This window comes from Paracoccidioides brasiliensis (assembly GCF_000150735.1).
Source record: "Paracoccidioides brasiliensis Pb18 unplaced genomic scaffold supercont2.3, whole genome shotgun sequence".
NCBI lineage: Eukaryota > Fungi > Ascomycota > Eurotiomycetes > Onygenales > Ajellomycetaceae > Paracoccidioides > Paracoccidioides brasiliensis.
This window is the reverse complement of record NW_011371360.1, coordinates 2,005,197-2,029,068: the sequence shown is the minus strand read 5'-3', so window position 1 is coordinate 2,029,068 and position 23,872 is coordinate 2,005,197. Positions and strand designations below refer to the sequence as shown.

The following is a 23,872-nucleotide window of genomic DNA, read 5'->3' as shown; positions in this document are numbered from 1 at the left end:
ATACTCTACGAACACTATAGGCTCTATTACAATTCCAGGATGAAAAGTTTAAAGAGGGATCACTCTTCAAACCCGCTCGCCGCCAATGTCTCAAGCAAAATCTTCGTCAGGTCAACTAAAAGCGGGAAGGCCCAGAAGATTGTACGGGAACTATACCTACGACAAGACATACCATGCTCCTCGAAGCTATGTTCTGTGTGCTTGTCATACGCACCAACTGACGCCAATGGAAATGGTTAGAAATCTACTTGCGCAATCAGTTATTTATCGATGCTAACTTATGGGTGAAGTTACTCCGTTTGTGCTATCTGAGCGGCCCGCTGGCACGAAATCATTTCCTCGAGGCCATTACTTAATGCCAGATACGAATGCGCTTCTTAATGGTATGGACCTTTTCGAACAGACAGGTTCTTTTTATGATGTGATTATTTTGCAGACAGTGCTGGAGGAGTTGAAGAACCAGTCTCTAGCTCTATATAACCGACTGATTTCCCTAATTCGGAGCGAAGAAAAACGGTATTACCTATTTTTCAATGAATTCCGATTAGAGACCCATGTCAGGAGAAGAGCTGTGGAAAGCATTAACGATCGAAATGATCGGGCCGTTCGAACAGCAGCAAAATGGTATGAGGAACATCTTCGCAATGCGGTGAAGAGAAGCAATATAGAGCAGACTGCCCCGGACATAGTTGTCATAACCGACGATAAGGATAATCTTCGTAAAGGAGAACAGGAGGGAGTTACGGCCATGTCGTTATCTGATTATGTTTCTGGCCTTGAGGATTCCAATAGACTGCTTGACATGATCAACGAAGCTAAGTCTGCGCACAGTTCCAGGGCAACCAGGGGCCAACTGTTTTACCCTGAGTATTACTCTATATCTAAGATGATGACTGGTCTTCGCGCTGGAACTCTGCACCAGGGAGTTTTCAAAGTTTCCCCCTATAATTACCTCGAGGGATCAGTACAGGTGGCAGCTTTTGAAAAATCTCTCCTTATTCTTGGTCGAGATAACAGTAATCGAGCTATATCAGGGGATATAGTAGTGGTGGAAGTTCTTCCAAAGGACCAGTGGAAGGCTCCATCGACAAAAATCGTGGATGAGGAAACGGTCACCAAAGATGAAAATGCCGAATATGAGGAAAAGGAAGCCGTGGTGACGGAAAAGGAGAGGAGAGCCCTACAGGTGGAGGTTCGCAAAGCGCACGTAAAGACTACGGAGGGTCGACCTCAACCAACAGCTCGGGTGGTTGGGATAGTGAAAAGGAATTGGCGCCAGTATGTGGGAAATATCGACAAGATATCTACAGCCGCTCAAGCTCAGCCTGGTAGGCGACAGCAAACTGTGTTTGTCATTCCCATGGATAAGCGAATACCCAAAATTCGGATACGAACAAGACAAGCACAGGAACTTTTTGGCCAAAGAATCCTAGTTACGGTCGATGCCTGGGATCGCGATTCTAGGTACCCAACGGGCCATTTTGTACGGTCTCTGGGAGAATTGGAAACCAAAGGGGCCGAAACTGAAGCGCTACTTCTCGAGTATGATGTTCAATATAGACCGTTCCCGCAGATTGTGCTTGACTGTCTTCCTCCAGAAGGTCATAACTGGAAGGTTCCACAAAATATGGATGATCCTGGATGGCATGATCGCAAAGACTTACGGGAGTTACTTGTCTGTAGTATTGACCCTCCGGGCTGTCAGGATATCGATGATGCTCTCCATGCTCGCCCTCTGCCTAATGGAAATATTGAAGTCGGTGTCCATATTGCCGATGTGTCCCATTTCGTGAAGCCAAATACACCTATGGATACCGAAGCTAGTATGAGAGGGACAACGGTATATCTTGTAGACAAACGTATCGATATGTTACCTATGCTTCTGGGAACGGACCTATGCTCTTTAAAGCCGCATGTTCAGCGCTATGCCTTCTCAACTATCTGGGAAATGACACCTTCCGCCGAGGTCGTATCGTCATCCTGTACCAAGTCTGTCATCTTCTCTAGGGAAGCTTTCAGTTACGAACAGGCCCAGTTACGCATCGATGACATATCGAAAACTGACGAATTAACAGAGAGCATGAGAACACTTTCGAAGCTGTCGAAATTGCTCAAACAAAAGCGAATGGATGCAGGAGCACTTAACTTAGCGTCTCCGGAAGTCCGCATTGAAACCGATTCGGAATTATCTGATCCCGTGGCAGACGTTAAAACCAAAGCCCTCTTAGAAACCAACAGCTTAGTCGAGGAATTTATGCTTCTCGCAAACATCACTGTGGCTTCCAAAATTTTCAAGGCATTCCCCAAAACCGCCATGCTTCGACGCCACGCTACTCCACCACCTTCAAATTTCGAAGAATTAATTGCCCAACTCTCTAAAAAGCGCAATATGACCCTTGATGTATCCAGCTCCCTTGCTCTAGCAACTTCTCTTGACCGCTGTGTCGACCCTGCCAACCCTTTCTTCAACACTCTTATTCGTATCCTAGCGACTAGATGCATGACTTCAGCTGAATATTTCTGTGCAGGAGCCCACGCGGAATCTGAATTCCGCCACTACGGCCTTGCCTCACCAATTTACACCCATTTCACTTCTCCCATTCGGCGATACGCGGATTTGGTCGTCCACCGCCAATTAGCTGCCGCGATAGGCTACGAAGGTCCTGGTGCCTCTGCCGCAGAAGGTCTAGCTACCAGGGGCCGACTGGAAGATATTTGCAAAAATATCAACCATCGCCACCGTAACGCACAGTTTGCTGGTCGTGCAAGCATTGAATACTATGTCGGGCAGGCGCTCAAGGCACGTGGGGAACAGGAGGCGTCTAAACTTGGGGAGGGCGAGGGTACGAATGCGGGAGTAGATGAGGAAGGATATGTCATGCGAGTTTTCGATAACGGTGTTGTTGTTTTCGTGCCACGATTTGGCATTGAGGGTGTTGTGAGGTTAGAAGATTTCATTATTCCCGGAAGCACCCAGGGGGACGGGAAACACGTTGCGGCAAGGCGGGAGAGTGAATTTCATGTAGAGGATTATTCATTAGAGGTTTGGGAGAAGGAAGGGGAGAATGGAACTGGTGGGGATGCGAAGAAGAGTGTGGTGGTCAACTTGTTTGATAGAGTCAAGGTTAATGTTAGCTCTGTGAAGGAGGAAGGGGGCCGTGGTGCTGGAAAGAGGAGAGTGAGAGTATTGATTTTGGGCCAGGTTTGATTTAGATTGGGTCACTGGGAGTGATATAAATAAATAGAATCTTTTTTGATTTAGAAACCAAAGGAAGGCTCAGTAGTATTATGTTATAGGAAGCAATGAGAACACACAATATGCACAGGGTCATGGTCTATAATTCTAAATCTTCTAAACACAAATGCAAAGTAGGAATTTCTTGACCCTCTCTAGGTAGCAGCTTTTTAATCCCAAAGGTGAATGTGTGCACTCTGGTACTTTCGGTCATGTACACTCTATAAATTCTAACATATGTGCATGTGTGATTCAGATGCTTATGTAAAAGCAAAGCTCGTACTATCTATGAAATCTCAAAAATGCAAAATGAGCAGTGTGAGAAATCAACAAAGCTTTCCTAAGAACCGATATGCCAACGTTCTTGTTGCATGGAGTCCTCTCACCATCAGTAAGAATTGTCATATGATATCCCAAGTAACCAGACTGCGAAGAAGCACAGCTGGGTTCCATGTGCTTGTTCTGGTCGCTGTAGCAATAGGATCTGTACATGTTACTGGCGGTGCTACCACAGGCTGGTTCGACGGGTGTATATTTCCCTCAGGCACGCAAGTGGTGTCAACTGGAGCTGCCGTGGGGAAGACTGAATTTCCACCAATCTTCATCGTCCTCGCAGCAATCGCGGCATCTGCAACAGCCTTTCTTTCCGCAGCAGCTTCGTTATCGCCAACTTTCCAAGCGCGTAAGACCCACAAACACAATGCCCCAACAATATATGCAAGTCCCGCAAATAGCTGTGCATACAAATAGGCGCGGTTCTTCTTCGAGTTGTCCTTCACGAGAACTGCTATTGGTTCCGAAACAGTCGTGGGGGGAACCATTAGGACCCAGGTGATGCTTAATGCGCTGGGAAGCTGTTGGAGACCGACCACTTCAGCACACACAGGAACGACAGTGGTCCAGAATGTCCCTGCCACGGTTCCCGCAACGATGGCGAAAAAACATAAAAGACCCATGCTTTGGGTGGGGGTCCAGACGGCTAAGCAGAAGACACCGCAGAAAATTGAGAGGACGGTGGCCACGTTGAGCCGGCCATAGCGATCACTGAGTAAACCGATGACCGGACGTCCCAGCCCCTGACCAAGATTGAGAAGAGCACCCACGATGCTACCCTGACGTGCAGTGAGTCCAATCGATAGCGCAAAGTTGGGGAGGCTGAAGAGTACCACAACGTATCCTAGTAAACTGAAAACGCCCCATCCTTGTAAGAGGAGGAATTCGGGCCGTTTAAGCAGGGGGAAATGAAATGCTTTGTATTGGGACCCAGTAGCTTTGTTTCGGTCTTTTATTAAATTGGCCGCGATGAGATTGACGACAAATGTGATGAGGCCAAGGATACGGAATGTCCAGCCAAGCCCCAATCGCGATATCATCGACCCCGTCGCCAAAGAATAGGTTAAGCCACCAATACCTGAGCCGGCAGCCGAGATGGAAGTTGCAATGCTTCTCTTGCGGAGAAACCATTGAGACGTAATGCCCACGGAGCCATTGAATAGCAAACCCATGCCGAAGCCGAAACAGACACCTTGGCTTAGAAAAAGTTGCCATTGCTTGGTGGCAAACGAAGCCCCGATGAACGAGATTGTTTGGAGCACGACTCCAACATTAAGAATGGGTTTGTTTCCGAAGAGATGCACTAGGTGCGTTACCAGAGGGGCTACCAACAGACAGCATGACATGCTTAGGCCGCCGGTAAAAGCGTAGGTGAGGTCACTGGCATCGGGGAAAATATCATGGGATAGATAATAAGATAGAAAGACAGCATATGACTAGTTAGGGGTAGCAGGGAAGCCTATGAGCCAGTTGTTTATTATTTTACCGGCAAAGCTATAAAGAACACAGGTATCGGGAGGGGAGAATATTGACCAGGATCAAAACTTACACTGTTCAAACCCCATGTGTTCCCATTGATCCATGCTGAGCACGCCACACAAACCCATCCATACCCACCATCTGGTGGTGCATCGTCCGGCGGTTTACCGTCTATTCCCTCGTCAGACTGCTGGGTGATATCACTCTCGAGAACCTTTTCTTCTAGAGGTCTGCCCTTCCTGGCCGATAGCTCCGCAGGGGTCTGATGTGAGTCAATCCCAGCCTCAACCCCAATGTCGTTTGAACGGTTGTTGGTCATGACTTATCGGTACATGGCCAACGTATCAATATTGATTCGAAAACACCCTATAAGAGTTCGACCGTCTGTATGGAATTTCACCGGAGAGTCTGACGTGAAGGGGGAACTTTTTCGCGAGCAAAAACCATGCAAGGAGATAGCAGGAAAATTCCTTATATTGGGTGGGAAATAAATTAGTTATCACTAAATTATATATATCCTTTCGATTGAACTTTCAGGGAAATAGTTCCAGAAATCCAGCGCGCAACAGATAAAGGGACAAAAGAGAATATCGACAATAAATGTGAATCTCATTATAGCGGCTGCTGTGCTGTTTCCCTTAGCCGTGGTAAAATGTTGGTCATATCTTAACTAATGTTTTGCCGCGATGTGGGGGGATCTGGTTTACTGCAACCAGTCGTGGTGAGTATAGAGTACCAGGATTCTGGCTTCTCGGACTTAGGGAAAGACTTTCTGGTGCCGACTCCCCGAATTGCGGGGGAAGTTGAGGCAAGATGGGGGCCATTGAGCGCCGGGTCAGAGGTTCTCCGCATCTTCCTCCAGGCTCCATATTGACTGACTAGTTACGGTCTGTTGGTTCGAGCAACATCTTTACCTAGGTAATTAAGACTTGTCTCCGGCATAGTTTCCGGATAAGTTAAACAGAACTGATAGAAGCTCCAAGGCATAGCTATATATCATTGTTCCCAACTCAAGGGGTCATGGGTTGCCACTAGTTATATTAGAAGGTTAAGGACTTGTTAAAATTGGAACCTCGTCGTCATTATTTTGTAGTTCCGATGCGATTCAGCCTCCTTCGGCATTTATCACGTGGCACTGTGTAGTGCCGCGTTGTCATCGCGACGGATCACGTGATACGATGACATGGGCGTTTGTTGACGCGATGCCCAGAAGAAGAAATATTGAAGCCGAAGAGAGCGAGAGACATGTAACAGACTTAGCGTTGGTGGATGGGACAGGGCGAGACAGCCCGAAGATGGGGACTCATATAAATATAATCCTCTCCTAAGTTGATGGATGAAATATCCTGCACCCCCTTTTCCAGAACATCATTAATAAGCATTATTATTAATCCGCATGCTTCATCGATATCTTGTCTGTTCCTCTCGATCTACATAAACAGCCAGCAACAAAGAATATATTTTTGTATATTTATATATCAACCGCCAACGTATACACAAAGACTCGTATTGTTTTCTTGGCTGGCAATTTAAGCTCATCCTGTTTGGAGCCCCCTTGAGTAAATGATATCAACATCAATGATACACTCTGCAAGGTCGAAGACTGGGACCCGGAAGATATCTCCTCCGGGCCCAAGTTATATGAACAAGGAACAGATTGGTGGGTAACGCCCTTTTGTTTGCATGAATTAACCGGGTTCACGACAGTTACTGGGAAGGGATCAGTTCGAGTCCCGCAGGTTTCATTGCTATGCTTGGTGTTTGTTCTTCTGACGAAGAGCCATATACATCCCCTATTGGTACTAATACATCTGTCCTCGTAGCAACGTACCTGAATGACCTTCGAACAAATAGGCCTCCCCGACCCAATGGATCTCGACCATTGCCTACGAATTATGTGTCATCGACCCGAGGGTTAAGAAGTGATATGCCACCACGTGCGTCGTCAGCACTATCTATAAACGCGGATTCAGAAAGTCCTCGCCTTGCATCCGGAGAAACCTACAATCGCTCAGCAAGTGCTCTATCTCACCATAGGACTAACCCAGGTCTCTCTGTCGAAGGCGAATCAGTCGGACATTTGGTAGACGAAGAGGCACCATCGTCATCGTATGATATAACAAGAAGCTTCACTCCAAACCCAACCCTTGTGTCAAAGACAGGAACATATAGAGAACGGGATCAGAGGTGGATCGAAAGGGAGGAAGCTCGCTCGTTACGGCAAGCTCTGGAAGAGATGGATTTTCAAGATGAGGAAAAACGATTGCATGCTGCGGCTCAGGACGAGGCCACACAGTTGGTGCTGAGCCACCAGACTTCTGGATTTCCCAAGCTTAATCCAACAGCTCCATATCGAAATCCAGACCTATATGCCACCAACCAATTTCGTCAGCATCCGAAGAAGGGCGCACATGCAAGAAGCAAGAGTCTGGGGACTTCTGGGGAACAAAGTTCAGGTGTTAGAGGACCAGGAACCCTTCGATCTGTGTCAGATAGCTCAAACGACAGCAATACCGGTAGAGAAAGTCCTGAATTCCAAAGACCACGTGGCACCCTCACAAGATCTCATGTTCCACCAAAAATTGTCGAAGTTCCGGAGGATAATGCAACTAATCTGGTCACGTACAGTGGGACTTTGCGGACAAAATCGAAGGTTAATTTTGCTCTGCCCTCTGAAGATTCCTCCGACTCTCAACGCACAGTTATCGGAAGCAACACAAGGCCGCGAACAACGAGAATTGCCAGTAATGATTCAGCTAAGGGTATTTTCCGAAATCCAGAGGATCATATATACGAGGAGCCGCAGGATGACAGTTCCGAAAAGCAGGCTCAAAACACGCAAACTGAAGTATCTCGCTCATCTTTAAATGTCAAGACTCGAAATTCGTTGCCTCTCGGTGCTCGACCATTCCCTGGAAGATCCAACATAGTTTCTTCTCAAAAGAAGCTCTGTCCTTTCGACATCCATAAGAATCCTCCATCCCAGTCGAGGAATCCTCTCTACAGAGAGAACCCGTCACCCTCACCACCTCCCGTCTTCAATAAAGACGCTGACGACGCCCCTCCAACTAAAAATGGTATAGAAATACGTGGCAACGACATTCGTGCGGCCACAAGTATGCGACTGAAGGATCGTAGCACTAAATTACCCATGCCAACGGTTGTCAGTGATCGTCCTGGTCGCCCAATTGTGAGCTTTGATCCGTGTTGGAGAGATAAATCACGGAAAAATTCGCCTAGAGACACGCCACGGAGCAGTCTTGGAGGAAGATCTACGCAAGAACCCGCTGTGGTCGACGTTACTCCTCCAGCATCCACTACCGTGATACCAACCATTAATGTTCCCGAAGAGCCTGCATTTCCGGTTATTGAAGACTCTGTAGATGCTTCAGCCGCAGTAACCATTTCAGCATCCACACCTCCAACAATATCTGAGATGAAGGCTGCTGAGGAAAGCACCCGACCACTACGCAGCCCGGACTCGAGCCAAAATAAAAAGCGTGGCTTCAGAAATTCGAGAGGTTCAACAACAAATCGTTGGTATACTCCCTATGCACGAGCGGGCGTTCCAGCCGCCTCGTGTGACTCGTGTGGACTACCCATAGCTGGACGTATAGTAACAGCGTGTGAATCGCGCTTCCACCCCGAATGTCTATCATGCCACCATTGCAAAACGGCACTTGAGTGCGTCGCCTTTTACCAGGAACCCGAAGCCAAAAGAGCGGAAAGACTCGCGAACGCAGACTCTAGCGATGAAGAAGCCAGTGGCAAACGATTTTACTGTCACCTAGATTTCCACGAGCTTTTCAGCCCGCGGTGCAAAAGCTGCAAGACACCAATTGAAGGCGAAGTCGTCATCGCATGCGGGGCGGAATGGCATGTTGGTCACTTTTTCTGCGCCGAATGTGGCGATCCATTCACCCCGACCACCCCCTTTGTGGAGAAAGCTGGGTACGCCTGGTGCATTAATTGCCATTCTAAACGGACTGCGTCACGCTGCCAGGGATGTAAGCTGTCAGTGCTCGATGATGTTGTGGTTACTGCTCTGGGTGGCCAGTGGCATGAGAAGTGTTTTGTGTGCAGTGAGTGCAGTGGTAGCTTTGGGCCTGAAGGGCGCTTTTTCGTTAGGCAGGGGGAAACAAAATATACCAAGAAAGGTCGTCAGATTGGTGGACCTGTCGAGACTGCTGTTTGCGAGGCTTGTGAGGGACGAAGGCTGAAGGGTTAATTCTCTTCGATTCAATATCGTGACGATGTCCGTTGTGAACTCTCTGAAGAGTCCTGGGGCGTGTTTTATCGCGACATTACTGGAAACGAATTACCTTGATTTTTGAACACATGCAGCGTGCACTACGGTCTACAGTCCCAATATGGAATCTGTGGTTTCGAGTAATCCCAAAACTGATACAGATTCTCGGACATTCCCCCGGATGATTGTGATGAATTGTTACGTCGAGCTTTGCTATTGGATATTTGCTGCCTTGTGTTTCCGAGTGTTTTTCGTGCATCTTTCAGGGTATAAGACGATCCTTATTGAATGTTTTGAGTGGGAAGCATGTTACGCTGTATTGTCTATCAGTGGTTTCATTTTTACTGGGTCTAATTTTGGGGATTCAGACCTCGTCGCCTTATCTTCCGCTATTTCCAGGCCATGTTTTTGAACTCGTTATCTCGAAAAAATAGTGCTTTGATTTGTATTTTCAATTTGGAGAACCTTTTTCCATTTGCTGCTTAACTGTTTCGAGGAAGTTGACCTATGAGTAGTGGGTTTCATTTTCGGTTCCTTATTTTCGTCTTCACTCCACTTGCAAAATTGGAAACGAATTTCTTTAACCTGGAATCTGAAATTTAGTTCCATTTGCCGGTAATACGACCTTCATTTTGAGCATTCTATAATGCATCGCTTCGTCTAGAAGCTTATCCCAAGAATTTCTTTAACCACAAAATCATATCTAACGAAAGACAGTCAGCAAGGCCATTGCGGATCTTCCTTCCTTCTCCAAACAGCCACATACTTATGTCCCTTATTTCTTGTGACTTTCTTCCCCTCCTCCGTCTCCTCCATCATAACCTTAACACACGGATCCTGCTCCAACTCCTCATCCCCTACTCTCTCAAACAGTTCTTTTACGTTATTTGCCCCTCCACCCCCAGCCTCCTCGTGTGCCTCTTCTTCTCTATCTCCCCCTCCGTCTACACCCTCAAAATGGCTGACTATCCACCGATGCAACTCCTCCACATCAGTGATGGTATATAACTTTCCACCAGGCCGGAGAACATATGCATACTCAGCATTCAACGAAGCGGATACGATTCGCGCCTTGTGCTTGCGGGTTTTGAAGTGCGGATCTGGGAAGCAGATAAAGATGGAGGATAGTTGGTGATGCGCGAAGAAGTTTGGGAGGAATTTCATAGTATTAGAACGGATGGCGGAGATATTTTGGTATGTGGCACTCGCACAGGATAGTGCTGGTGGAGCTGGAGAATGTGATTGTTCTTGTGATTGCGAAGGGGAAGATGGGGTAGCTGCCACCTGTGAGGACTCAACGAGGGCTTTTGCTGGAGGCGTGGATGAGGTGTCAGGTGTTGGTAGGGGTGATGCAGGACGCTGTGCACGCAGAGCGCGGATGCGATCTGTTACATATTCAAGGACCTGGGCGCGGAGCTCCATGCCTACATGAAAATCGTTAGATCAATTGTCAGATCTAAACGTCGTCATTTTGTTTATTTAGAAACAGGATAACTCACCAACCATCAGAGTATCCGGCAGCAATGGTGCCAGAGCGACCAACAGCCCTCCAAAACCACATCCAATATCTGCTATTTCGACATCCTTTGTTAAAAGTCGTCCACCACTAAGGTTCACGTTCTCTGGATTTGGGTCTATGTAGGCGGGGAAATGTGTTGACCAATCCATGTGCGCTGGACTGATCGGACTGGTTGGTTCAGGCACATATATTAGCTTCCTTACCCTTCCTTATTGTTTATTGCATCAGACAAGCCTCAGTGGAACTCTTACTATGACAACCGATGGTCAGAAAACGGGTTCGCATGAGCTCGCTGTCGGTATAACCTTTTCTGGGGAAGAGGGACTGCTCCGCTCTCAATTTGCTGCTGTTGGGTTCTGCGGTACTCGCTGCGCTTCTGGCGTTTTCGGGGAGACGTATATGACATTTTGACTTTACTCCTGCTATTATGTGCTATCTTTGTATTGTTTTCGCAAGCCGTATTCGTTCTCTTTGGGGCTCGTCCAGCCAGGATCGGACAACTGTGCGGGCGGCGAATAAATTTTGTTTTTCACGGGTAAATCCAAAATTGTATCTGTTGCCTCGAAATATATAAAGGTCTTTCCCCAAAATACCCAGAAATTGTATCAATTGGGCGCGGTCATTGTATCCCGTCTGACAAATAATATATTGTTATTCCTACAGTTAGTTTTGTCAATGGTTGATTTTAACATTGAAGACCCGCACATTGTCACGTGTGATCTTTATCTTATCTGATCGGCTGATCCTTGGAGCGCGACGGGGAAATATCAGAAGTGAACTTTTGATGTCGATAAGATATTCTCCGTACGATCCATTGACTGCCAAACACCTCGATACGACATCTGCATAAATTCCATTTTGCTTTATAATCTAGCTTCAAAAACGGAAGCTCATCCCCCATGTAGAATCTCTAAAGACCAGCAAGATTGAACATGACACCGTCATCCACTCCTCCTCCCTCCAGAGGAATGCTCACAAACTCCACCCCAACCCACGGCTTAACCCCAAATCAACTTTCACTCTCTCCCTCTCCCTCTCCCTCACCCTCACCCTCTCCCTCTCCATCTGTATCCGCAGCCGCATCCGCCTCCGCATCTGCATCCGCACCAGCATCCGCACCAGCATCCACCTCTCCAGCTACAGCACCGGGTCCCTTCAAATTTCCCCCAACCTATTCCTTCCCGCCCTTCTTCACCCTTCAACCAAACACCACAACCCGCCTCTCACAATTCCAAAAATGGTCAGCGCTAATCCAAGCCTGGTGCCGCCATCACCGCGTCTACCGTCTCTCTCTCATTGATGCCGTTGACTCTCCACTTTTCTACAACGAAAAGCTGCGCAAGCGGCTCAGTCTGGCAGATGCGAGGACAATTGTTGATTGGATGGTTCGTGGGGAGGGAGACGGGCGCAGGGCGGAGTGGGTCGGCGGAGACTCAGGTGGGAAAGGGGTAGCGTGGATTTGGTGGAGGACGCCGGAAGAGTGGGCTGGGGTTTTGGTTGATTGGGTAGGCATGCCTTGCTTATTTTTGACTTTTGTTTAGGGAGGGAGTATGGGTTTGCGATTATATATTTTCTCATTTGCTAACCGCCTGGTATAACTTTTAGGTTGAGGACACTGGACAGAAAAATACCGTCCTTACGCTATATGAGTTGGTGGAGGGCGAAGCCACCATTTCACAAGGTCGGTTATTTTGTTTTTTAAACTTACACCCTCCTCTCCCTTCCCCTGAGCCACAAGAGTTAGTATGCTCATTTAGCGGTGATACTCCAGAATTCCATGGCATGGATACCGACGTTTTATTAAAGTCTTTGAATATCTTGGTCAAGAGGGGTAAAGCCCAAGTATTTGGCAGCGAAGATCAACAAGGCGTCAAGTTCTTCTAAGAAACTGGAACTTACGTCGAGCGCAAAATTGGCTTCTGCGCTCAGTATTCATTATGCCCCAAGTAAGCAGTTGGACTGCATTAGAAAAATCCAAATATGCGATCAGGATCACTAATCAGCATAACCACAACGGGAGGTAAGTTGACGAGCTAAGGGAGCCAAAATCAAAACAGAAAAACTATATACCACACGTCGAAGATACGAACGCTCAACGAAATTGATCTTCTAAACCCCTGTCCCGTACAAACCACCCCTGAAATAAACGCCAATTACACCGGAGAAAGTCATGGATATGAACGTATACAGAGATATATATAGTGCATGTGTATTGGGCTGTAGTCAACGTTAACATGCCACGACACGTTAAGCGTCAGCCATCTGTGCGTCCTCCTCTTTCAACTCCAGAGAAGTATTCGTCCGCCACTCCTGCGCCATGGCAATAATCAAAAGCCAGTCAGGACGAACAATTTTGGGTACCTTTTTGGCATTCCATACCATATTCCTGAACTTAGGCCATAACCTCACATGACTTTTCTCAGTGCCGCTGATGAGATATATCTCATCCATATCTGGCGCCCCGTCATTCCGTCTAATTACGTCACTGCTTCGACGCTGATTTGGTAGCGTGATGCCCGATCGGCCACGGAACATTAAACACTGGCCCCCGTTGCTTTCGATAATGGATTTAAATGCGTCAAATCCCCCAGTGATGGTTTCAACACAGTATAGAATCCTGCCGCCTAACAGATGGTTTTTGTTTTCTATCGCATTATTCCTGGCTTTCTCTAACGAGAGGCAGAATTTCTCCTCCGAAATGGGATCATGCAGCAGAAAATCGTTCGTGTTCAATAATTGGTTCTGTTCGAGACATGCGTCTATAAAATCGGTTCTGAGGATCATGGGAGCATAGGCGATGGCATTGACGAATTTATGAGTTCGTAAGATGCAAGGGGCTGCCAAATGGGTACATTTTCTGGCGTCTTGGACGACGTGGATGCCTAGATTCCGTAGTTGACGCTATGCGATTTGCAGTGTTAGTTTAAAGAGATTCAAAGAGCACAGAATGGAAACCACAAACCCTATCTGCTTCCTCCTTTTTTAAATCTCCAATCCATTTCCGATAACCCGTGAGTAGAAGATGCATGATAATGGGTACTTGTGTCTGCTTCCGTTTTTTTGCCCCCTCAATGTCTACTTCATCTTCCGGTTCCATTGATCTCTTCCGAGATGAGCCTTTCTCGTTCAGATCACTCTTCCTTCGACCACCGTAGACAACCCCACCCACACGTTTCTTTTCCTTTTCGTAAAGGGCAATGTCAGGGGCAATTTCATGTAGCCTAGCAGTAGCTACATCTTTGGATTTTCTGCTTCCCGTTGTGGACGGAGTGGCATTTTCCTTTCCCTCTGCAACGAACTTCGGAACCTGTGGGGTTTGAAGATGTGAGTCTCTAGGTTTGTTTAATGATTTGTTTGATTTGGACACTTTGGGCGTTACTTTGGTTGGAGCCGGACGAGTGGGTTTTCTTCCACTAGAATTTGGTGTATTTGTGTTGTTACTAGCCGGCAGATTGTTAGTCTTCGAGCGCATAGCTGTGGAAGGGCCTTTCCAATAAGAAACAGCAGTTTCCGCGGGGAAGAAGTGCTCTTCGATGGCGAAGCGGTCGATTTTAGTCTGACCGACGATTTCTCCCAGGTTGGTCCGGTGCGGGAAATGTGTGAAGCGTGGGTCAGTGACGGTTTGGAGCTGCCATTTGGCATAGCTCCCTTCAAGCCAGAGGTGGTTTACAACATGGATATTCCACTCCCTAGCGGCGGTGCATTTCTCACTGGTTCCATGTGCTGTGATGAGGTGAGTATTGTCTTGTTTTAGTGTTTTCGTACATTCAGCACCACTGGCCGCGATTAAATTTTCGAGATATATCCGTGCTTCACCAGCATAATTTGACAAACTGATTTTGAAGCCTTTAAACCCTGGGATCCCATGTCTGGAAAGAGGATAGTGGAGTAGCCGCCGTAATGGAGACATCCATGAATTGTGCGTGATGAGATGGAAAAGCCAAGATAGATTTCCGACATCCTTGCCTAGCCTTGAAGCCGCTATGTACTCCTCCCCCTCGCGATATCGACAAATGAATAAGTCAGTGTTCTGAACATCGTCTGTAACGGAGCCGCCGCCTTTTTGTATCAGTTCTTCCAAACACTCATGAAGGCGTGACGCAATCTGCAAATCTCGCGATAACATTACAGTCTTGCCCTCGAAAACGTTTAAATCGCTTCGAACTTCCTCATACAGTCTTTCGGGAGACAAGGACTTCGGCTCGGATGCTGACGCGCCAACAATATTCTTATTTTCAGTGACTCGCACAGGAGCGTTATGACGCACGCGAAGGATTTCTGGATCTGGCAACAAGTAGGGGCGCTCGTCGATTCTCTTCCCCAGTTTTAAACAATCATCAAACCTACAGTTTAAAAGTTAGAGATTGCGGCCAAGCAGTTCGATGCATACAGGGCGAAAGAAAAAAAAAATTTATATACCAATGGGGTAAGACTATTTTGATATTCAAGCTTTTGCTTAAAAGGCCTGCGCATTTGTCGGAGTTCAAGGTTAGGGCCACTAGATGTGTCGTGGTACGTGTGATTTTGGAGCTGTATAAACCCCCCATTGCCAAAACTCCACCAATAATGGCATCCTTATCACCCTCTGGAATATCGGCACAGGCGACAACAACATCGTTCAAGAAAAGTCTTGGGTCGGGATTATATTGTCTAGGGTTTACGAGCTTATTCTTCGAGATTGATGCATGCACCCATTGAGGTTTAACCACGGGAATCAGCGCGTCGCAAACCGCATCGTGACCGGGGAAGTCGATGGTGGAAGACACAATATGTGTAAATTCGTGGGCTGGAGGTAATGAGGCAGGCAATCGATGAAGGGTAACTTTGCCTCCCAGGTTTTGAATGGCAGCTGCTAGCTAAGCAATGTTAACGGCCTTGCGTTGAGGAGGAAGATGAATGGAGCATCCGGCCGTACCTGGGCATCATTGTCAGCATCCACTGTGCGGGAGCAGACAATACAAATGCTGCATTGAGAGAATAATCGCTGTTCGCCTTGTGCTTGGCCATCCTCCATATTGAACTACTTCATCCAGGTAACAGGTCTTTAGCTGTGGATATATAATGAAGGCATATGTTAGGGGGTTGCACGCAGCCTGACGCTTGGATTCTTTGAAGGTGGTTGTTTACGCGATTTTCTAACTTGAAACACGGGATGACGCCGAATCACGTGCTGGTGCCAAGCGTCCCCAGAACCGAACCTTAGCGAATCTCCGGAATCTTCAAGGATTCAGTCAATCAATGTTCAAAACTACGGAGTGCAAAACCTGTGATTAGCGAAGCAGAGGGTTAGGCTAAACTTCGTGAGAGTAATCCAAGCTAATTTCATAACCAGTTAGCTGGAAAATCATCCAGCTTTATACGCTCGCTCACTGGAGCAACTCCCATTCGTCTGTCATCTGTCAAGCATGAGTTAGGTGTATTATGCCGGCGGGGTGTCTTTAGCTCCACTCTCTATGAAGATTTTGAAGATATGAAGTGTGGTTGGACGGTGATGCAACACGTTAAAGTTTCAATCTCAGCGGCCGTGTTCGGCTTCAAAGACCGCAATTTAAAACGTATACATAACTACTCAACACCTTTTATCACCTTGCCACTGAATCCAGGTAAGTTAGGATATTGGATGAGGGTTAGGTTTGACGGCTGTATCCCCGGGGGTACATGAAGAATGAAAATTTTAGAGGGTTAAGGTGTGGATGAGCCACTGACTCACCAGTTGGGTTTGACCGAACAACTAGATGGTTCCATATGGGATGAAGAACGCAAGAATCCTGGTAGAAACGTCCTAGAGCAAACGGTGCCACGCCAACAACACTACCTTGTATTTTTAAGGTTGACAACACCCTACGTCATCACGACATCAACCGGAGTCTCGGAGTGCGCCCATATATTGAAGGACAAGGATGCAGAAAGCTTCGCGGATCGAACAATTATTACTTACACGAAATAACTAGTCAGGGAATAAGATCTTAATTCCTGCCCACTTGCCTGAATATCCGGATTTAAACTGGACCATATTGGGAGTTGTTGCATTCCGTCCTACTCTAGCACCCGGTTCACAGTAGGGAAAATCCTATATAACTTACGTCTAGACCCAAAAACTCAACCCACAACTTGATTATTTGACTTCAAACATTTCCCTGTGCATCAAGACCACATAACAAGCCTTAAACGAACTTATTCAAAATGGCCCCGAAAGTTCTCGTCGTTCTCACGTCTCAGGACAAGATCCCAGCGACTGGCAACCCCTCTGGCTGGTACTTGGTATGGTTGGCTTTCTGCTGATTACATCTCTAGCGGAGAATCGCATCAATTCTGACTCTCTCTAACAGCCAGAATTTGCCCACCCCTACGAAATTCTCAAGGACAAAGTTGAATTAGTGATCGCCTCGCCCAAAGGGGGTGTCGCTCCGCTAGATCCTGGGTCCGTTACGGCATTCGCCAATGATCCAGTCGCTTCCTCATTCGCGAAGGAAAAGGAGGCTGTTTGGAGTAATACCGTCAAACTCTCCGAAGTCAAGGCCGGAGATTTCGATGCCATCTTTTACGTCGGCGGTCATGGACGTAAGCCTCCGTTCCCCTTCCAGTTCCCTCCGAGGTTTGGTCCTCGATCCATAGCTAATTTACGCTCTTTTCAATAATCTATCAGCAATGTTCGATCTCCACAATGACAAAGACTCCCTCGCGCTGATCCAGCAATTTGCGGAACTTAAGAAGCCCGTAAGCGCCGTGTGTCATGGATCAGCTGTTCTCCTGAAAGCAACTGCTGGTGGAAAGCCTCTCATCACAGATGCCAAGGTGACGGGATTCTCTAACGCGGAAGAGGGAGCAGTCAAGATGGCACAATACATGCCCTTTGAACTAGAGACCGAGCTGAATAAAGTGTCGAATGGCGGATATGTCAAGGCTGATGAGCCCTGGGCAGAGAAGATTGTTGTGTCCAGGGTGGTTGCCACTGGCGCTCCTCTGATTACAGGGCAGAATCCAGCCAGTGCCTCCGGAGTAGGGAAGGAGATTCTCAAGGTATTGGGATTGTAAATGTTTTTTATTTATTTATTTATTTATGTAATGATGAATGGGAACGAGTCGTACTTTTATCGGGCAATGTTGCACGTGACATATTGAGATAGGATTAAAACACTAAATAAATAACTAGTTACTTGTGCATAATTTCATGCAGAGAAATGAATTGACCGCAACGCTGAGAAATATTCAAACAGAAAAAAAAGAAATAGAGATGGACTCCCCATCATCGTCATGAGGTCCCTTTTATCACAGGTTTTCCCCGAATATATGCGCACAGGCTAATAGCCGCTGAAGTCGTTCCGCCTTTCGAGAGACCTCGGCAGAAGCAATCGCCCCTGTAACTAACGGTTAACTAACTAGTTAACTAAATAACTGTCAGATCGTCGCAGAACTCTCAGCAATATGTTAAAATGGCGGGTTAAATCTCCTGTTATTCATTATGTCTCTTGATATCTAGATCTAGACGCTCATCTGTCCACCCAACTTGAAAGATGATATCTAGACCCTTTAATGTAATTGAGCATGTCGCTCCCTGTCAATATATCAGGGAGTATCCGGGGGCCATTGATACGGATCAAGAAGAAACCCTCTATCTATCCGTCAAGCAGTATGTCCCGATCGACAACCCCAACCCGAAGCCAGGGGATATAACCATTATTGGTGCGCATGCAAATGGCTTCCCGAAGGTTTGTGTGCTCATCCCATTTATTTGCATAGCCTTCTACGTCCGCGTGTTTGATAGCATCTCTTCATTCTGCTATGTCTATAAAATTGCTCTTGACTAAACTACCGATCCGTGACAGGAACTCTACGAGCCACTCTGGGAAGAGTTGCATTCGCGAGCAAAGAAGCATGGCTTCCGAATCAGAGGCATTTGGATTGCAGATGCAGCCCATCAGGGCAAAAGCGGAGTATTGAATGAGAATCTTCTCGGCAATGACCGTATGTCCCGGACCCCGGTTTATCTAGCTTCATGAATTGTTTGCAAGCCTGGCTCCGGGGAAAGTAACTAATCCATAGAATAACAGCTTCATGGTTTGACCATCCCAGAGACCTGTTACATTTCATCAACTTGAAGCGGGCAGAAATGCCCCGTCCAATCTTTGGCATTGGCCACAGTATGGGTGGGAACAACTTGTTTGTCGCCTCTGCAGCCTACCCTCTCTGCCTGCTCAATTCCACTAACCTTTTACTCAGGATTAACCTTGCCCTAATGCACGCGAGACTCATCACCTCCCTCATCCTTATGGATCCCGTCGTCAGCCGTCTCGCAATAACCCCCCAAGAACATACCCTCCACACGAAATCGAGCAACGTCCCAGCCACAACTGCCGCCTCCACTTACCGGCGTGACATCTGGCCCTCCCGCGCTGCCGCCGCAGATGCCGCAAAGAAAAGCAAATTCTACCAAACCTGGGACCCTCGCGTCCTTGACCTCTGGATCCAGTACGGGCTTCGAGAACTACCCACTGCCCTCCACCCCCTCCCTCCACCACCACCACCATCATCATCAACCTCAACAACTACCCGCAACGCAAAACCGGTAACCCTCACCACCACCTTGCACCAAGAAGTCTTCACCTTCTCCCGGCCCAACTACAACGGCAACCCAACCAGTAGCCATCCGGTAAACCGGATGACGCATCCCGACCTCCACCCAACCGTCACAGCAGGATACCCATTTTACAGGCCCGAAGTGCACCTGACCTTCGACCGGCTGCCTAACCTCCGCCCATCCGTCCTATACATATTCGCAGACAAGTCGGACATGTGTCTACCGCAGTTCTGCCAGGATAGGCTTAACCAAACGGGCATTGGTGTGGGGGGAAGCGGCGGGGTGGCGGAGGGTCGTGTCCAATCTGTCTTGCTGAACGATGTGGGGCATTTGATACCGATGGAAGCAGTAGGGGAGGCGGCTGATCATGCTGCTGGCTGGATTGGGAAGGAGATGGAGCGGTGGAGGGTGGAAGAGGATGGGTTCAGGAGGAAGTGGGAGAAGATGTCCAGGGTGGAGAAGATTACGATTGATGAGAAGTGGAAAAGCTACATCACGTCGCCGGCCAAGGGGAAGAAGAAGCTGGCTGTAGTGTCCAAGGCTGGGGCGAAGTTATGAGAGTGTTGGGATGGCGGTTTGTTTTATTAGAATATATTTCAGGGGATTACATCTGTTGTGACATCTGTGTATGGTAATTTTCCCTATTTTGCTAGTGTTTCACTGTTTTGTTAAGCCTGCTTTTATTTTTTAAAGTAGATTTTGCTGAATCTAGGGTTTACTAGAACGGTATATTCTGTGGAGATGCTGTATACTTCAATACACATCGCCACATTGTTTGGATTTTACACCTATCAAGGATGTGCACTATGTTTTATAGAATCCTGCCGTATTATATGAAGACGGCTCACACTCGATGTCCCTCTTCATCGAGCGCAATTGTTTATCCTCAGCCAAAATGTAGAGTGCCTCACCAAAGCTTTGGTAAACCCCCGCTATGTATATTCATTACAGAGTATACACTGTAAAAGAGAAAGATATCAATAATAACATTAGAAGGAGTTAGAAGGAGAAGACACCCTATCCAAAGTGAAATGCACCGCTAACCCAAAATATGCCAACCGCGCCTCCTGTCTAACATACTAACAGTGCAATTAATGCAAGCATACACATGGCTATAGCGTGTAGGCTTAGCGGTAAGCCAAGGTGAAGTGTTACCCTTTTTTCTTCCCTCACATATCTATAACTATGGGTAACCAAAAACCTGGGGAATGCGAGAGAGGAAGGAAGAAACCAAAAAGGAAATCAGAAATCTCTAATGTATGTTCTCCGACACCCCATTTTGACGGGACTGACAGGATGTCGCCAACTTAGTCGACGAGCCATTGGTTTTGTCATAATTGGAGACGCGAACGATGTCCGGAAAGCTATAGAAATGAGGCCAGACGAGGCGGTATTCTTCCTGGCGTCCGTTGAGGCAATGTCGTAGCCAGATGCCCCAGACAATGTAAATGTATGCGCCAATGCCCGTCATGAGATGCCTGTTTTCGCTTGTTAATAGGTGAATATTCCAGGTGATTGGTGACATTAGGGCAAGTCTCTAAGAAAGAAAAGAAATTAGGGTAAGAAAAATTACATACCACCAGCCATGCCCCTCCAGCAAAATCCCCCATGGCAGCCCAATCTCCCTCCGCCAGCCGCGCAACCGAGAACAGAACATGGTATCCAAATTCCAGATCGCAAAGCCGCCCAGGAATGAGACTAGGCCGTACGCTACCATGATCCACATGGTATTCAGGATCTTCAAATCCCGCTCATCTTCGTATATCTGGCGTTTTGGGCGGCATTCCTGGCCCTTATTGCGGCTTGACGGGCGTAATGTGGTTTCCATTACCCAAATGCTGCGAAGGAGAACGATCACAGTTAGCAGGGCGTAAGAATTTTGGTGGAAGACCGGGTTTTGGATGTAGTGATAGTAGAAGGTTATGGAGAGGGCTAGGCCAAAAAGGGAAAGGCCTAGGAATATGCGGCTTTTGGTCGATTTGGAGAATGAAAATGTGGCGTAGCAGACTAGGCAGGTCGTGTATATCATGGAGAGCTCGTCGACGAGTTGCATCGGGTCTGATATTTTTGCTATTAGTTGGGCTATCCCATAATTATGGAACAGCATTATAAATAGGGCGATATAATCCCACTGGACGCACATTTTAAGGTAGAGTGGAACAGGAAACTTCCAACGCCGACAATGAAGTACCCCAAAAAAGAAATGTGGAAGATCGAATCGTGGCCATTCTTTCTACAGCTCAAAAGACCTTTAATCCCTAGACAGAGAAACATAAAGTTCGTGAGGGAGTTTATGAATTCAGCGAAGTAGACGCTCGCATAGTAGTCCTAACCAGGGGCGAATTTTGTTTTCTTCCCGCATTAACATTGCAACACATGATAGACTTTTGCGACACTGGAAAATGAATTCAACGCACCTCTTCGCACCAATTCAGAGTTGAAGTTACAGGGGACCAATATCCAGCCCTGGAAGGCGGATAAGGAATGGAAGAGTACTGCCACATAGAGGGCAACAGAGACACCAGAGTATTGCTGCGAAAGAGACCAGCACCCCGGAGCACACCACAACGATGGAGGGAAATGGACGGAACGGGGATATTCTTCTGCTAGTCCAACGAATATATTCCCTGCATAGGGGAAATGTGTCGAAGAACGAAAAAGCGGAGGTTGAGGGAAGGAGAGAATTGGGGCCCGGCTGATCTCGAAACCCGGCAGCGTGACATAATTGTCCGTGCTGTCGAATAACTAGATCTCGACCTGCGGTGAATAATCAACGATTCCCAGCAGCGACAGACAGTTTACTCGGAGGCTAAAGGCTGGTATATACGCGAACGCATTCCAGCAGCAGTCAGCGCTCGGAACAAAGAGCAGCAGCCGCAAGCAGAACTGGACAAATGGACAAATCGCTTGAGAGATACAAATCTTGGTTGAGCCTCCCTGGAGGTAAACCAGAACCTATCTGCTGAGTCATCGACGTGCTCTATTGCTTTTGTTGCCCGGCCTTGGCGCTTGCTTGTTGTTGATAATGGCAGGCAGAGACAGGCATCCGAAGCAGCCAATCAGCATCCGGACAACTTCCGTTACCTGCCGATCACATGTTGGATATTACGTCATTGATAAGTGAAGCGATCTCCGGATCCGCCAAACCCTAACCCTAATCAGCTTCTGTTTCTCGTGGACCAGCCTTGTTGTTGTGTGTGGACCAGCTAACCGAAATCTGAACTATATATAGAATGCACGTGATCCTGATAGCGGTATTATCACCCAACAGCCCCACATTCTTGCGGCATTTCACGAAGCTGTTAACCACTGCGCCTCGCTAGCTCAAGCTCCAAAAGACAAAAACAATGATTCAGATCTTGCGATAAGAGCTGAAAGGACAACAAAGAGACACTGATTCCTGAATAGTAAAGGCGTCCGTACAAAGCATAACCGTATAGTTCAAAGCGAAACACACAAACATCAGTTTATTCCTGTATTTCCCATACGTCCGCAGGCCGAAAGATAAGCAATACTTCCACTAATTCAACCTTCTTTTTAAACGAAAGCAAGCGCACACAAGCTTTCGTTAAGAGGCATCGTGGAATCCGTTTGATTGTGGTTGTGTCAGGCATAATAATCTCATAAGAGATCTCGCCTCAGCCATTATTCATTCCCATTGATTGGCACCTCTCCCACCGCCACCACACAGATTAGGTAGACCCTTCTCATCATATAGCGTACGGCTATCACCCGCAACATAAATGAAAAATCTCATCGCTGGCTTCACTGTTCTGGTGATTGGTGCAAATGGTGGATGTGTCCATTCGAAAGTCACTCAACGGGACTTTCACCCTCAGAAGGTATATCAATCTTCTGTACAGCTGCAGCTACAGCTGCAGCTTCAGCCGTAGCGGGGACTGTAGTTACCGTCTGCCATTTCTAATGTGACAGTGACCTTTTCAGGCTTAGTCTCGATGATCTCTTTGCGAGGTTGTGGCGTGAACTCCCGAACCGCAGTCTAGGACCCTGGTATCTCCACCAGTCCGGCCACTAGAATAAGCCTTGTCCGTTTGTGCAGAATACCTCTCGACGATGTTTTGAAACTGGGGTGGAACCAGTCCCATCCTTATCCTTGTCTTTATTCTTACCCTTGAGGCATGGCGTTTTCCCGGAAATTTCAAGCAACATTCAGAGTGTATGTGGCCAACTTTCTGGCAGTGGTAGCATGTTTTGATTGCATTGCTACCTCTTGTCTCAGGCTGGAAGTGCTTGTCCTTGCTCTTTTTCTTTTTCAAAGAGTCTTGAGCATTATTCACGGGCGTCTTCATATTCATTTTGGGAGGTTCACCGGGCAGTTGGCAGTCGTAGTTAGATATCATAGCACAGACCCAAGAAATTAAAGTCAAGATCTTGAGCTGTATCATCTTTCTCAATTTGATCCATACAGTCCCTTATAAAAGAAGCCCATTCATTGCTAACTCCCGTAAGAAGTCGGTC

General features: G+C 47.2%; 9 protein-coding genes across 9 annotated transcripts; 5 read left to right on the top strand and 4 right to left on the bottom strand.

The window, feature by feature from the left end:
• Positions 1–39: 39 nt before the first annotated feature.
• Positions 40–3,208, top strand: PADG_02988 (exosome catalytic subunit DIS3; the record flags this gene model as incomplete). Its single annotated transcript, XM_010760372.1, has 2 exons — positions 40–235; positions 291–3,208. 2 exons carry the CDS (start codon positions 40–42, stop codon positions 3,206–3,208), a joined length of 3,114 nt encoding a protein of 1,037 aa, XP_010758674.1.
• A 428-nt stretch (positions 3,209–3,636) lies between these two features.
• Positions 3,637–5,366, bottom strand: PADG_02987 (uncharacterized protein; the record flags this gene model as incomplete). Its single annotated transcript, XM_010760371.1, has 2 exons — positions 3,637–5,004; positions 5,118–5,366. The coding sequence occupies 2 exons, from the start codon at positions 5,364–5,366 to the stop codon at positions 3,637–3,639; spliced, it is 1,617 nt and encodes a 538-aa protein (XP_010758673.1).
• Positions 5,367–6,797: 1,431 nt separating this feature from the next.
• PADG_02986 (uncharacterized protein) lies at positions 6,798–9,275 on the top strand (the record flags this gene model as incomplete). Its single annotated transcript, XM_010759921.1, has 1 exon — positions 6,798–9,275. One exon carries the CDS (start codon positions 6,798–6,800, stop codon positions 9,273–9,275), a length of 2,478 nt encoding a protein of 825 aa, XP_010758223.1.
• Positions 9,276–9,956: 681 nt separating this feature from the next.
• PADG_02985 (tRNA (guanine-N(7)-)-methyltransferase) lies at positions 9,957–11,221 on the bottom strand (the record flags this gene model as incomplete). The annotated part of the gene is made up of 4 exons (XM_010759920.1): positions 9,957–9,999; positions 10,063–10,720; positions 10,796–10,983; positions 11,067–11,221. 4 exons carry the CDS (start codon positions 11,219–11,221, stop codon positions 9,957–9,959), a joined length of 1,044 nt encoding a protein of 347 aa, XP_010758222.1.
• Positions 11,222–11,783: 562 nt separating this feature from the next.
• PADG_02984 (ESCRT-II subunit protein VPS25) lies at positions 11,784–12,699 on the top strand (the record flags this gene model as incomplete). The annotated part of the gene is made up of 3 exons (XM_010760370.1): positions 11,784–12,320; positions 12,421–12,496; positions 12,587–12,699. The coding sequence occupies 3 exons, from the start codon at positions 11,784–11,786 to the stop codon at positions 12,697–12,699; spliced, it is 726 nt and encodes a 241-aa protein (XP_010758672.1).
• Positions 12,700–13,062: 363 nt separating this feature from the next.
• PADG_02983 (uncharacterized protein) lies at positions 13,063–15,829 on the bottom strand (the record flags this gene model as incomplete). Its single annotated transcript, XM_010759919.1, has 4 exons — positions 13,063–13,716; positions 13,778–15,158; positions 15,235–15,671; positions 15,731–15,829. 4 exons carry the CDS (start codon positions 15,827–15,829, stop codon positions 13,063–13,065), a joined length of 2,571 nt encoding a protein of 856 aa, XP_010758221.1.
• A 1,169-nt stretch (positions 15,830–16,998) lies between these two features.
• On the top strand, positions 16,999–17,850 carry PADG_02981 (uncharacterized protein; the record flags this gene model as incomplete). Its single annotated transcript, XM_010760369.1, has 3 exons — positions 16,999–17,076; positions 17,145–17,376; positions 17,462–17,850. The coding sequence occupies 3 exons, from the start codon at positions 16,999–17,001 to the stop codon at positions 17,848–17,850; spliced, it is 699 nt and encodes a 232-aa protein (XP_010758671.1).
• Positions 17,851–18,329: 479 nt separating this feature from the next.
• PADG_11527 (uncharacterized protein) lies at positions 18,330–19,951 on the top strand (the record flags this gene model as incomplete). Its single annotated transcript, XM_010760686.1, has 4 exons — positions 18,330–18,524; positions 18,642–18,780; positions 18,867–18,975; positions 19,036–19,951. 4 exons carry the CDS (start codon positions 18,330–18,332, stop codon positions 19,949–19,951), a joined length of 1,359 nt encoding a protein of 452 aa, XP_010758988.1.
• Positions 19,952–20,645: 694 nt separating this feature from the next.
• PADG_11526 (uncharacterized protein) lies at positions 20,646–23,709 on the bottom strand (the record flags this gene model as incomplete). Its single annotated transcript, XM_010760685.1, has 4 exons — positions 20,646–20,871; positions 20,971–21,451; positions 23,303–23,393; positions 23,524–23,709. 4 exons carry the CDS (start codon positions 23,707–23,709, stop codon positions 20,646–20,648), a joined length of 984 nt encoding a protein of 327 aa, XP_010758987.1.
• Positions 23,710–23,872: the final 163 nt, after the last annotated feature.